Source organism: Oncorhynchus gorbuscha, linkage group LG11 (assembly GCF_021184085.1).
Source record: "Oncorhynchus gorbuscha isolate QuinsamMale2020 ecotype Even-year linkage group LG11, OgorEven_v1.0, whole genome shotgun sequence".
NCBI classification, from domain to species: domain Eukaryota; kingdom Metazoa; phylum Chordata; class Actinopteri; order Salmoniformes; family Salmonidae; genus Oncorhynchus; species Oncorhynchus gorbuscha.
Window position 1 is genome coordinate 25,519,039 of NC_060183.1, and position 12,183 is coordinate 25,531,221.

General features: G+C 41.1%; 1 protein-coding gene across 1 annotated transcript in view; it reads left to right on the top strand.

The window, feature by feature from the left end:
- si:ch73-103b11.2 (putative leucine-rich repeat-containing protein DDB_G0290503) overlaps positions 1 to 11,322 on the top strand; it is a 27,647-nt gene extending 16,325 nt beyond the window's left edge. The window contains exons 12-17 of the mRNA XM_046369109.1: positions 3,049 to 3,208; positions 6,570 to 6,677; positions 6,769 to 6,855; positions 7,111 to 7,273; positions 7,432 to 7,517; positions 9,915 to 11,322. Coding sequence (XP_046225065.1) covers positions 3,049 to 3,208; positions 6,570 to 6,677; positions 6,769 to 6,855; positions 7,111 to 7,273; positions 7,432 to 7,517; positions 9,915 to 9,986 — 676 coding nt within the window. The 3' untranslated portion in view covers positions 9,987 to 11,322. The remainder of the gene's footprint in view (positions 1 to 3,048; positions 3,209 to 6,569; positions 6,678 to 6,768; positions 6,856 to 7,110; positions 7,274 to 7,431; positions 7,518 to 9,914) is intronic.
- The last annotated feature ends 861 nt before the right edge of the window (positions 11,323 to 12,183 follow it).

A 12,183-nucleotide genomic window follows, 5' to 3' on the forward strand; every position in this document is an offset into this window, starting at 1 on the left:
GCCGTCAAAGTATTCACACCCCTTGACCTTTACCACATTTTGTTGTGTTACAGCCTCAATTTAAAATGTATTAAATATAAATTGTTTGTCACCGGGTCTACACACAATAATGTCAAAGTGGATTTCCTTTTTTTAATATATATATATATATTTTTTTACAAATGTGTTAAAAATGAAAATCTGAAATGTCTGGAGTCAATACGTATTGATCCCATTGTTATGGCAAGCCTAAATAAGTTCAGGAGTAAAACATTTGCTAAACAAGTCACATACGTTGCTTGGACTCACTTTTTGTGCAATAATAGTGTTTTAACATGATTTTTGAATGGCCACCTCATCTCTGTACCACACATACAATTAATTATCTGTAAGGTCCCTCAGTCAAGCAGTGAATTTCAAACACAGATTCAACCACGAAGACCAGGGAGTACGGCCTCAGAAAGTAGCCTCAGAAAGTAGGGCACCTATTGGTAGGTAGATTTTTTTTTTTTAAGCAAACATTGAATATCCCTTTGAGCATGGGGAAGTTATTAACATTTTGTATGGTGTATCAATACACCCAGTCACTACAAAGATACAGGCGTCCTTCCTAACTCAGTTGACAGAGAGGAAGGAAACTGCTCAGGGATTTCACCATGAGGCCAATGGTGACTTTTAAAACAGTTTAATGGCTGCGCTGGGAGAACTGAGGATGGATCAACAATGCAGTTACTCCACAATACTAACCTAAATGACAGAGTGAAAAGAAAGAAGCCTGTACAGAATAAAAAATACAAAGTGTTATGTTTGGGGCGAATCCAAAACAACACATCAGAGTACTCTTCATATTTTCAAGCATGGTGGTTGCTGCTTCAGGATGGCTCAACAACATTGTAGTTACTCCAGAATACTAACCCAGTTGACAGTGTGAGAAGAAAGAAGCCTGTACAACAAGTAATACTGGAAAAAATGTGGCAAAGCAATTAACACTTTGTATTCAGAACAAAAAGATGATGCCGACAGACATGGCAGCTCTGCTTCTAGCTCCGAAGCAACTTTACAATATTGTTTTGTGTGTGTTATTACTTACATTATTAGCCCAGAATGTTTTTTATGTTACTACATACAGCCGGAAAGAACTTTCCGATATCACAGTGGTGGTAACTCACCAGCATTAAGACCAGGAATACAACTTTCCCGAATTGGATGCTTTGTTCGTACCCCCCTGGGCAATTGAACCGATTCCAGAGGCTGCTCCAAGATGGCATGTACACCATCTACCGCTTCCGGGTATGTTATTCGCTTCAGTATCCGGACAATAAAGTAGATTAGCTTAGGGCGAGGATCTCCTTCCTGAGAGACATCAGGGACTGTAACATACTCTGTTTCACGGAATCATGGCCCTCTCCGGATATACTGTCCCTGTCCATACAGCCAGCTGGGTTCTCAGTACATCGCACAGACAGGAATAAAGAACTCTCTGGGAAGAAGGGCGGTGATGTGATGGTGATAACGTACAGAAACCCGACCTAGAATACCTCCCAATCAAATGCTGACGGCATTACCTCCCAAGAGAATTCTCTTTGGTTATAGTCACAGCCGTGTATAATCCCCCTCAAGCCGATACCACTACGGCCCTCAAGGAACTACACTGGACTTTGTGCAAACTGTAAACCTCATATCCTGGGGACGCATTTATTGTTGCTGGAGATTTTAACAAAGCAAATTTGAGGAAAACGCTCCCGAAGTTCATTGACTGTAGTACTTGTTGTTGGCCCCTAAGTGTGTGCAAAGCTGTTATCAAGGCATAGGGTGGCTATTTTGAAGAATCTCAAATATAAAATATATGATTCCATGTGTGTTATTTCATAGTGTTGATGTCTTTACTATTGTTCTACAATGTAGAAAATAGTTTTTTTTTTATTAAGAAAAACCATTGAATGAGTGGGTGTCAACTTTTGACTGGTACTGTACATAGACATGGAGTCACTGGTCACTTTAATAATGGCACACTAGTCTGTTAAATGTTTGCGTACTACTTTACCCATTTCATATGTGTATACGGTATTCTATTCTACTGTATTTTAGTTATTGCCATTCCGACATAGCTCATCATAATATTTATATATTTCTTAATTCCATTCTTTTACTTTTGTGTCTGTTGTGAATTGTTAGATACTACTGCACTGTTGGAGCTAGGAACACAAGCAGTTCGCTACATCCGCAATAACATCTGCTAAATATGTGTTTGTCACCAATAACATTTGATTTGAATTGTTTGTTTGGGGAAAATCCAATACAAAATATTACGGAGTACCACTTTCCATATTCCACTTTCCATATAAGCATAGTGGTGGCTGCATCATGTTATGGGAATGCTTGTAATTGTTAGGGACTGTGGAGTTTTTTAGGATAAAAAAAAACTGAATTGAGCTATGCACAGGCAAAATCCTAGAGGAAAACCTGGTTCAGTCTGCTTTCCACCAAGACACTGGGAGATTAAATCACCTTTCAGCAGCACAATATCTTGAAATACAAGGCCAAATCTACACCGGAGTTGCTTACCAAGAAGACAATTAATGTTCCCGAGTTGCCTAGTTAAAGTTTTGACTTAAATCTGCTTGAAAATTGATGACAAGACTTGAACATGGTTACCTAGCAACAGTCTTGACAGAGCGAAAAGAATAATGGGCAAATATTGCACAATACAGGTGTGCAAAGCTCTTCGAGACTTACCCAGAAAGACTCACAGCTGTAATCACTGCCTCAGTTTTTTTTAAAAAGTTTTTATTTATTTAACTCTAACATGTATTGACTCAGTGGTGTGAATACTTATGTACATTCGATTTCTGTATTTCATTTTGAATATATAATTTAAAAAAGATGTTGCTAAAAAATATCTAAACATGTTTTCACTTTGTCATTATGGGGTATTGTTTGTAGATGGATGAGAAATATATTTTCTTAATACATTTTTAATTCGGGTTGTAAACACAGCAAAATGTGGAATAAGTAAAGGGGTGTGAATACTTTCTGAAGGCACTGTATGTACACGTGACTGTGTCTCAGGGAGGAGCTGCAGTCGATCCAGAGGGAGCTGGAGGTGTTGTCGGAGCAGTACTCTCAGAAGTGTCTGGAGAATGCCCACCTGGCCCAGGCCCTGGAGGCTGAGAGACAGGCCCTCAGACAGTGTCAGAGGGAGAACCAGGAGCTCAACACACACAACCAGGTACACACAGAACACGGTTTCCGTTAGCCGGCAATTGTTAACCGGCTAAAAATGACTGGGAGAAGAGAAGAAAAAAACATTGCCAAATTACGCTTTTTGTTCATTGATGGAAATATGAGTCATGTAAAGATTTTACTGAGTTACAGTTCATATAAGGAAATCAGTCAATTTAATTAAATTCATTAGGCCCTAATCTATGGATTTCACATGACTGGGAATACAGATATGCATCAGTTGGTCCACAGATACATATTTTTTTAAAGTAGGGATGTGGATCAGAAAACCAGTCCGTATCTGGTGTGACCACCATTTGCTTCATGCAGCGCGACACATCTCCTTCACATAGAGTTGATCAGGCTTTTGACTGTGGCTTGTGGAATATTGTCCCACTCCTCTTCAATGGCTGTGTGCGAAGTTGCTGGATAATTGTGGGAACTTGAACACGCTGTCGTACACGTCAATCCAGAGCATTCCAAACATGCTCAATGGGTGACATGTCTGGTGAGTATGTTGGCCATGGAAGAACTGGGACATTTTCAGCTTCCAGGAATTGTGTATAGATCCTTACAACATGGGGCCTTGCATTATCATGCTGAAACAGGTGATGGTGGTAGATGAATGACACGACAATGGGCCTCAGGATCTCGTCACGGTATCTCCGTGCTTTCAAATTGCCATTGATAAAATGAAGTTGTGTTAATTGTCCGTAGCTTATACCTGCCCATACCATAACCCCACCACCACCATTGGGCACTCTGTTCACAACATTGACATCAGCAAATCGCTCACCTACACAACTCCATACACGCTGTCTGCCATCTGCCCGGTAGGGTTGAAACCAGGATCCATATGTGAAGAGCACACTTCTACCGGGTTCCAGTGGCAATCGAAGGTGAGCATTTGCCCACTGGAGTCTGTTGCAGTGAGGCCGAACTGCAGTCAGGTCAAGACCCTGGTGAGGATGACGAGCATGCAGATGAGCTTCCCTGAGACTGTTTATGACAATTTGTGTAGAAATGATTCGGTTGTGCCAACCTATAGTTTCATCAGCTGTCTGGTGGTGACTGGTCTCAGACGATCCCGCAGGAGAAGAAGTCAGATGTGGAGGTCCTGGGCTCGCATCGTTACACATGGTCTGCAGTTGTGAGGCCATTGGAGGTTTATGGTAGAGAAATTCACATTAAATTCTCTGGCATCAGCTCTAGTGGACATTCCTGCACATTCCTGCATTGCCTTGTGTGGCAAAACTGCACATTTTAGAGTGGCCTTTTAATATCCCCAGCACAAGGTGCACCTGTGTAATGGTCCTGCTGTTTAATCAGCTTCTTGATATGGGCCACCTGTAAAGTGGCTGGATTATCTTGGCAGAGAAATGGTCACTAACAGGAATGCAAACAAATTTGTGCCCAAGATTTGAGAGAAATAAGCATTTTGTGTGTGTGGAAAATTTCTGGACTCTTATTTCAACTCATGACACGCTTTACGTGTTGCGTTTATATTTTGTTTAGTATAACTGTAAAAAATATAATTTAGCTGTTTGATTTAGAATTTTAGGACCCTTGTTGGTATCGTTTTGTTGGGGGGTTTGGGACCCCTGTCGGTATCACTTTTTATTTTATTTTTTATTGTTGCTTGATAAAATAATGAAGTTGGCCTTTACTACTATACTGTAGCCCATGGAATACATTGAATAAAATGTTAATAAGAGGCAAAACAGAGTCAAAAACTAAATCATAAGGAATAAGGTTTTGAAGTATCTTTCCTGTATCTAGAAGAAATCTTATTTTTCCACAAAAACTACATCTATACTTCCATGAATTAAAAAAAAGAGTACCATTTACATTCAGATGAGTCCCGTGACACTTGTGGGGGTTCTAGAGCAAAACGGAGAACACCATGGTGTTAGATTTTTAGCCTAAACAGTTACGAAGCTACAGACAGAAATTGGCACATCGGCAGTACCGACTTCAGACGAGTCCCGTGGGGGTTGTAGAGCAAAACGGAGAACACATTCGTGTTTGTGAGTCATCTTTTCATTGGTATGTAGACAACATTCCCTTCGGACTGCTGCTCGGTGCTAGTTAGTGAGTTTTTTTGATGTCTTAAAGGGGTGGTGTGGATATTTTGAGACTCTTGATTACGCTAAGTAGCCAATAGAGGGTAGCATGATTTTTCTGATTCACTGTAATAATGACATAATAATGCATTATATTTTGCAATGTGATTTCTTGCATCAAACAATGCAACATGTTCAGTCACCACCTTATTTAAGGACAAGTGGATAAACAGGTTTAATGGGATGTAGGCCTACATTAAACACCACACATTTGCTGCTTCAGTAGGCTGAATGATAGAACAGCTTTTTCCATGCTAAAATGTTATGGGATGCATTTTCTCCATTTGTTTTTGATGGTAGGCCACTCTGGATGGCCTACATTATGATCAAATAGCCACAGTAACCTACTTGGCCACTGTAACTGTAACTTAAAGCGAGTACAGCCTCAGTGTTCACAGACGAGTTGCGCAGAATTTTCACAATGTTCAAGTTTGCGCTTAGCAGACCTGAAATTTGCTCAGTGACAAAAACATTTTTTTTTTGAGGGAACATTGTTTTTGTAGGCCAAAATCGTTAGGACGCTGCAGATGTTTTCGTGAGAAGCCGGAATTTTTGGGGACGTCTCATGGTCTTCCAAACACTGCTGTGGCTCGGTCACCTTCCGCCACAGATGTGTGGATGCAAATATCAGATCTCTAGTTTAAACTGACAGGTTTTGATGGGGATTGTGTGCTTGTTACTTGTTATGCATGGGTTCGTCAATAGATTTAAGGATTAACAGAAATTAATGTAACCAAATGATGGGGATTAATGGTACCTTTACTACTGGTGACATATGTAATGGAGAATGTAAAAAAAAATGTTTCATCGAAAGGCTAAACAATTCACACAATGAATGTGCAAGAATTGGCGGGAGACAGCTGAGCCATGCTGGAGAGAAACTCATCTATATCTTTGCCACACACCCCTCCCCTTCTTGTCTCAACATTTTAAATTATACTCGCGCATATTTTAGACTCTTTTCACTGACAGCCGCAACTCAAATATCAGCTAGGTCTATTGCCTCGCGCACTGCCCAAATTGCGGGCTTCCAAAAGGCATAGGCCTACGGGCTTGTGATTTGAAACAATCCACAGCTATTTTTCTTAAAGAAGCCAATGATCCTCGATCCTCGATTCCTCCTGCTTTCTGGTATTTGAAATGATTTTATTTATTTCTACACTGTGTGATCCTGTTGGCCTTGAAACAGTCCGGATGCCCCAGTTGAATAATGTGAACTCTGACCTCTGTGTGACCGACCCATAGGAGCTGAATAACCGTCTGACCGTGGAGATCACACGCATGCGCTCCTGCTACAGCGGAGAAACTGCCCTGTCACCCTTCACCCAGGGCAAGGACCTCTATGAACTGGAGGTACTGTACTCTCCTTCTCACACACACATTGGCCACACTGGTGTTCTATATTTGATGTCGAACTTTATTTACTGTACGTCTCAATTTTTAGGTCTTATTGCGTATCAAGGAGTCCGAAATCCAGTATCTCAAACAGGAAATCCATTCGCTGAAGGATGAACTTCAGTCTGCATTAAGGGTATGGAAAAACACTCTTATCCTCAATCTTTTCTATCAAGATCATGTTAGTTATTCTAAACACTGTTCTTTGAGGACTAACCTTTCGATGTCCATCAACAATATAACCTGGAATCCACAATATTTTGCTCCGCTTCTTCAGTGTTTCACTGAGCTGTAGAAAATCAGTTTGGATCCCAGGCTACCAAGAAAAACACCAAGTTTGAAGTCAATGGCTAAATCAATGTTTTTTTCCCACTCTTTCTTTTGTGAACAGGATAAGAAATATGCCACAGACAAGTACAAAGACATCTACACAGAGCTCAGCATCGTGAAGGCCAAGGCTGACTGTGACATCACCAAGCTGACTGAGAAGCTACTGGTTGCCACGGAAGCACTGGGGGAGAGGAACGTTGATGGGTCGGCTACCCCTGGATATGGTTAGTGGGAAACCATAACCCTCTTGGACCCCTATGCATTTAGTTACTTGCAATGTTTAAAAATGGATCAGGTTGATGTGGGGGGGTGGGGGCGCTATGATGATGATTAATTCATTCATGTCCACGCCTTTTTTTTTCACCTAATTTTGTTTTTGCAGATATCATGAAATCGAAAAGTAATCCAGATTTTTTGAAAAAGGAACGATCGACTCTCTCCAAGCAAATAAGAGGTGTTAGATCAAAGGTACGCTAATGTGGACATTCCTGATGCAGAAATCCCCCCGGGCTTAGTTGTAAATTCAACATATTTGTTCACCATTTTAGAATCGTGCGAGTGTGTGCACGTGTGAACGAGTGTAGGTTTTGCACATATAGATTACTGCTGTTAGTGTGTGTTTGCTTACGGGTCAGTCCGTCAATCAATCGTGTTTTATATGTGGTAAGCTTGTCCTCCTGTCTTCCCACATCAGTCCATCACTGAACAGGTCATCTGGGATAGCTGACACCCCCCTTGAGGGGTGATTCTCCCCCTTACCCCAAGATGTAGGTATAGCATGTCCTTGAGTGAGCATGTCCCGCCCCAACCACACAGCATGTTGCGCTCTATTACCCTTGCCTCTCCTCTATGCCCCCCCCCCCCCCCCCAATAAAACTGGTGCAATGAACTTTCACTTGATGTAGTACAGCAGAAGGTAAGACATGCAGGTCTTTCAGAGCGTTAAGGTCTGCCTTGCAGGAGGTTCTTCAGTGCCTAGAATGAGTTCAAACAGAAAACACAGCAACTACCCCATCACTGTTTTGGTAAAAAGCTGAGGAGTGGGGCAGGAGAAATGTAACCACTTTCAAATTCATAGATAGGGCTATGGATACAAGGACTGACCATCCATGAGATCAACATTATAGTTTTAACCTTGAGGCTTTAAAAAAATTAAAATATTGTACCTTTATTTAACTAGACAAGTCGGCTTATGTTACAATGACGGCATACTGGGGTTAACTACCTTGTTCGGGGGGAGAACGACAGATTTTTACCTTGTCAGCTCGGGGATTCGATCCAGCAACTTTTCGGTTACTGGCCCAATGCTCTAACCACTAGGCTACCTGCTGCCCCATGTTTACTATACAGTGTTTGTTTACAATAACGGTATTTACAAACATTGGATTAATAAAATAGTATCATTTGGGTTCTGACGTGGTACGGTAAGACAGTTGAATGAAGCAGTTGTAAATGATATTATTCAAGAGTAATTAGATGGCGTTATGTCATTATTTTAATAGTACAAAAATGGATGTAACAATCGCAGATAGGAGCATATCTGTAGACAAATGGCTCTATCGGTTAAATCTGGCTAATATCCGAAAGATCGCCAGTTCTATTCCCAAGGTGGAAAATGTGTCTGTACCCTTGAGCCAGGCACTTAACCCTTATTGCCCCAGGGTCGCTGTCGATAATGGCTGACCCTGGCCGTGACCCCACTCTCCGAGGGTGTCTCGGGGGGGACTTGGGATATGCCGAACACACATTTCCAATTCACACATGCGTATGATAGACACGTGTACATGTGAAATAGGACAAATAAGCACCCGCCAAATTATTACTATTACACTTTGCTCCCAGTCCTCTCAAATGTCTTTCTGACCGCATCTTCTCTCCCTCATCATCACCACTGGTTTATAAAAGGGCTGGTTCGTCCATCTTGACTCACCTGTCATGTTCTGTAAGCTCAGTGGTCATGAAGGAAAGGGAACGAGGAAAGGAAGCTTACTACAGTAAGCCTATTGGGGCACAGCAGATGTACGTTTGTGTTTTGCGTGGACTAGGAATTACTAGTCACCTGCAGTAGCTGTGGAGAATACTACGAATAGGCCAGTATATGTAACGATCCCAGTATAAGCTGGAATGCCATTTGTCTTTTAACTCCTTGAACGTTATCAACTCGGTGATCCCCCCCCCCCCTTGGTCAAACCACTGCTTGGGTGTGCAGTTTGGGCTGGAGATGGGGGGTAGTGGTTTGGATGTCTTTGTAGTACAGTACAAAGGTATCCATGAAATAACTAGTGTTTTTTACCACAATGAGCCCAGGAAACTTCTCTCCCTTACCTGGTCAGTCAAGGAACTTACATTAACTGTGGTGTTCTGTTGAATAACTTTTGTCTGTGAACATTTCTGTTTTTTATTTTGTCTGTACGGCACATAAACATGTCACAGTGGTTGTTTTTGTGTTGTATGGGTTTGTGTTGTCTTGTGTGTATGTTTGTGTTGTGTTTTGTCTGGTATGTGTGTTTTGTCTGACTTGCATGACTGTGTGTCATTTAGCATCCCATACTTCACCAACACACCTTGGGTGGTCGTAGTCGAGTCTCCATTTTTAAAATGTCTGTCAGAATGTCAACATTTAGATGACATGTCAGCCAAGTTGATGTTAACTTTAAACCCTACTACCGGTTTCTTTACTGTGATTCACCAACATAACACCCCTAAATAACATATTCTCTAACTGTGAATCCTGGGCTCTCGCCAGGCCGAAAAGTTACACTTGTGGTTGTTTCTATGAATAATGTTTAACATGAATAGTGTTCTGGCCTTGAAGCCAGACAATATATTGGTTTAAATTTAATTGACACATTTTCTTTCTCTCAGAGCCTCAAAGAGGGACTGACCGTGCAGGAGCGCATGAAGCTGTTCGAAGCGAAAGATTCCAGAAAGATCTGAATATTGTGGACTCTGTTTCTTTTCCACACTTCACTCAAATGAAAATGGCGATCAGACAGCAGAGAGCACGCCCCCCCCCCCTGCCAGGAAGATAAACATACACATTACAACTCTACCGTGATCCTGGACTAACTGCACCCCGTTCGGAATAGAAAGTGCTCTGACTTCATTAAAGTTTCTTTTGCTGTTGCCCGCTTTTTTGATTCATTGAAAGCTTTTTAATATGCTACGGTTTCTCATTTACACTGTTTAATTCTGTGAATATGCTTCTTGCAGCTGTCAATCATGGCCTTGACGTGTTAAGAAATGTAATACGGTGATAAGTATATCCACTCTCCTGGGAATTTAAATATGTTTTGGGCTGCATTGCAGTTACGAGAGGGCTTATTAAGGATAGCATTTATCTTCCATTATGTTTTTGGCTTCTCAGTTTCTTAATCCACTGAAATGCCAAAACAGGGGTTTGGTTCAGTATAATAATCTGTCCCAATAGGAATCCGTTGGAATATCTGCTGTAGTGTTTTGTTACCACAAACAACAATTGCTATTTCTAATTATGATGTTGTACGTGTTTTAAATAAGTGGCCGTTCCACTTGTTGTAAATAACTACTGGAAGAGATATGTAAGAGTAGGGTTGACCAGGGATTGTGGTGGCATCTGGTGACTACTTAATTTACTTGAGGAAACAGATTTTTTTTTTCTTTAATGTTGGTGTAGTGGCTTCAAGCCAACTATATACCGTGCAACCAAACTTCACGGCTAGGCTACTGTCAAATATTATGGCAAACAACCTAACTCGCTACTGATAACATACGCCTTTTTGTCGTGTGAGGTTTTCAGCCCAGAAAGTTGACCTAATGTAGAGCTTTGCATGACTGTTAATTTGAATTAGTGAATTGATCAATTCCTATAATTTTTCCTTTTTGTGTTTTAGTGATTGTTCAGTTTGAGCAGACGTCTCCTCCGTAAGCTTTGCTTTGCTTCACCGCTCTTGTCTTTTTTATTTTTGATGCTGGGAGGGGAGATGTTTAACTGAATATGCCTTTCACTTGGTCCAATGCCCTGACCTCTCTTTAAAACCCCTTTTTATCTTTCTGGCTCGTTTTGAGTTCAAAGATAAACACATTCACAAAACCTGTGCAGCTATGGAAACACTGTATAGTATTCAAAGCACGCCTTGTAAATATACTGTATGCCACACAGAAGTTGTTTGTGTTACGTTTTAAATCTGTACCTTGCTTACTAGCAACATATACTTACATATGAAAATATATATATGAATATTTTTTATTTTCGTTTGAATGTAAAACGTCAAATAAATGAACCGTTTCTGAACCTTGTGTGATTAGTTCTTGAATTACATTTAGACTCCCTTGACACCAAATGTCTGCCATTTTGTTGGATGCTTTTTACTGTTGCAGGGTAAAGGTTCTCCACAGATGTCTTTGAAGTATAACTGCATAACCAAGGGGTTCCTCATCTGGTGAGGTACATCCATTTTTTTATGTACTTTTATTTAACTAGGCATGTCGGTTAAGAACAAATTCTTATTTACAATGATGGCCTACCGAAAGGCAAAAGGCCTCCTGCAGGGACGGGGGCTGGGATTAAAAATAGGGGACAAAACGCATCACAACAAGAGACCCCACAACACTACATAGAGACCTAAGACAACACAGCATGGCAGCAACACCACATGACGACGACAACATAGTAGCAGCACAAAACATGGCACAAACAAACATTATTGGGCACAGAGGACAGCACAAAGGCAAGAAGGTAGAGACCACAATACATCACGCAAAGCAGACACACATTTCAGTAAGAGTGTCCATGATTGAGTCTTTGAATGAAGAGATTAAGACAAAACTGTCCAGTTTTGAGTGTTTTTAAAGATCGTTCCAGTAGCTAGCTGCAGAGAACTGAAGAGGAGCGACCCAGGGATGTGTTTGCTTTGGGGACCTTTAACAGAATGTGACTGGCAGAACGGGTGTTGTATGTGGAGCATGAGGGCTGCAGTATGTATCAGTGATGTGTCCTATAAGGAGCATTGGTGGCAAATCTGATGGCCAAATGGTAAAGAACATCATTTATTTTATTTAACCTTTAAAAATAGGTTAACCAGTTAAGAACACATTCTTATTTACAATGACAGCCTACCAAAAGGCAAAAGGCCTCCTGTGGGGGCGGGGGCTG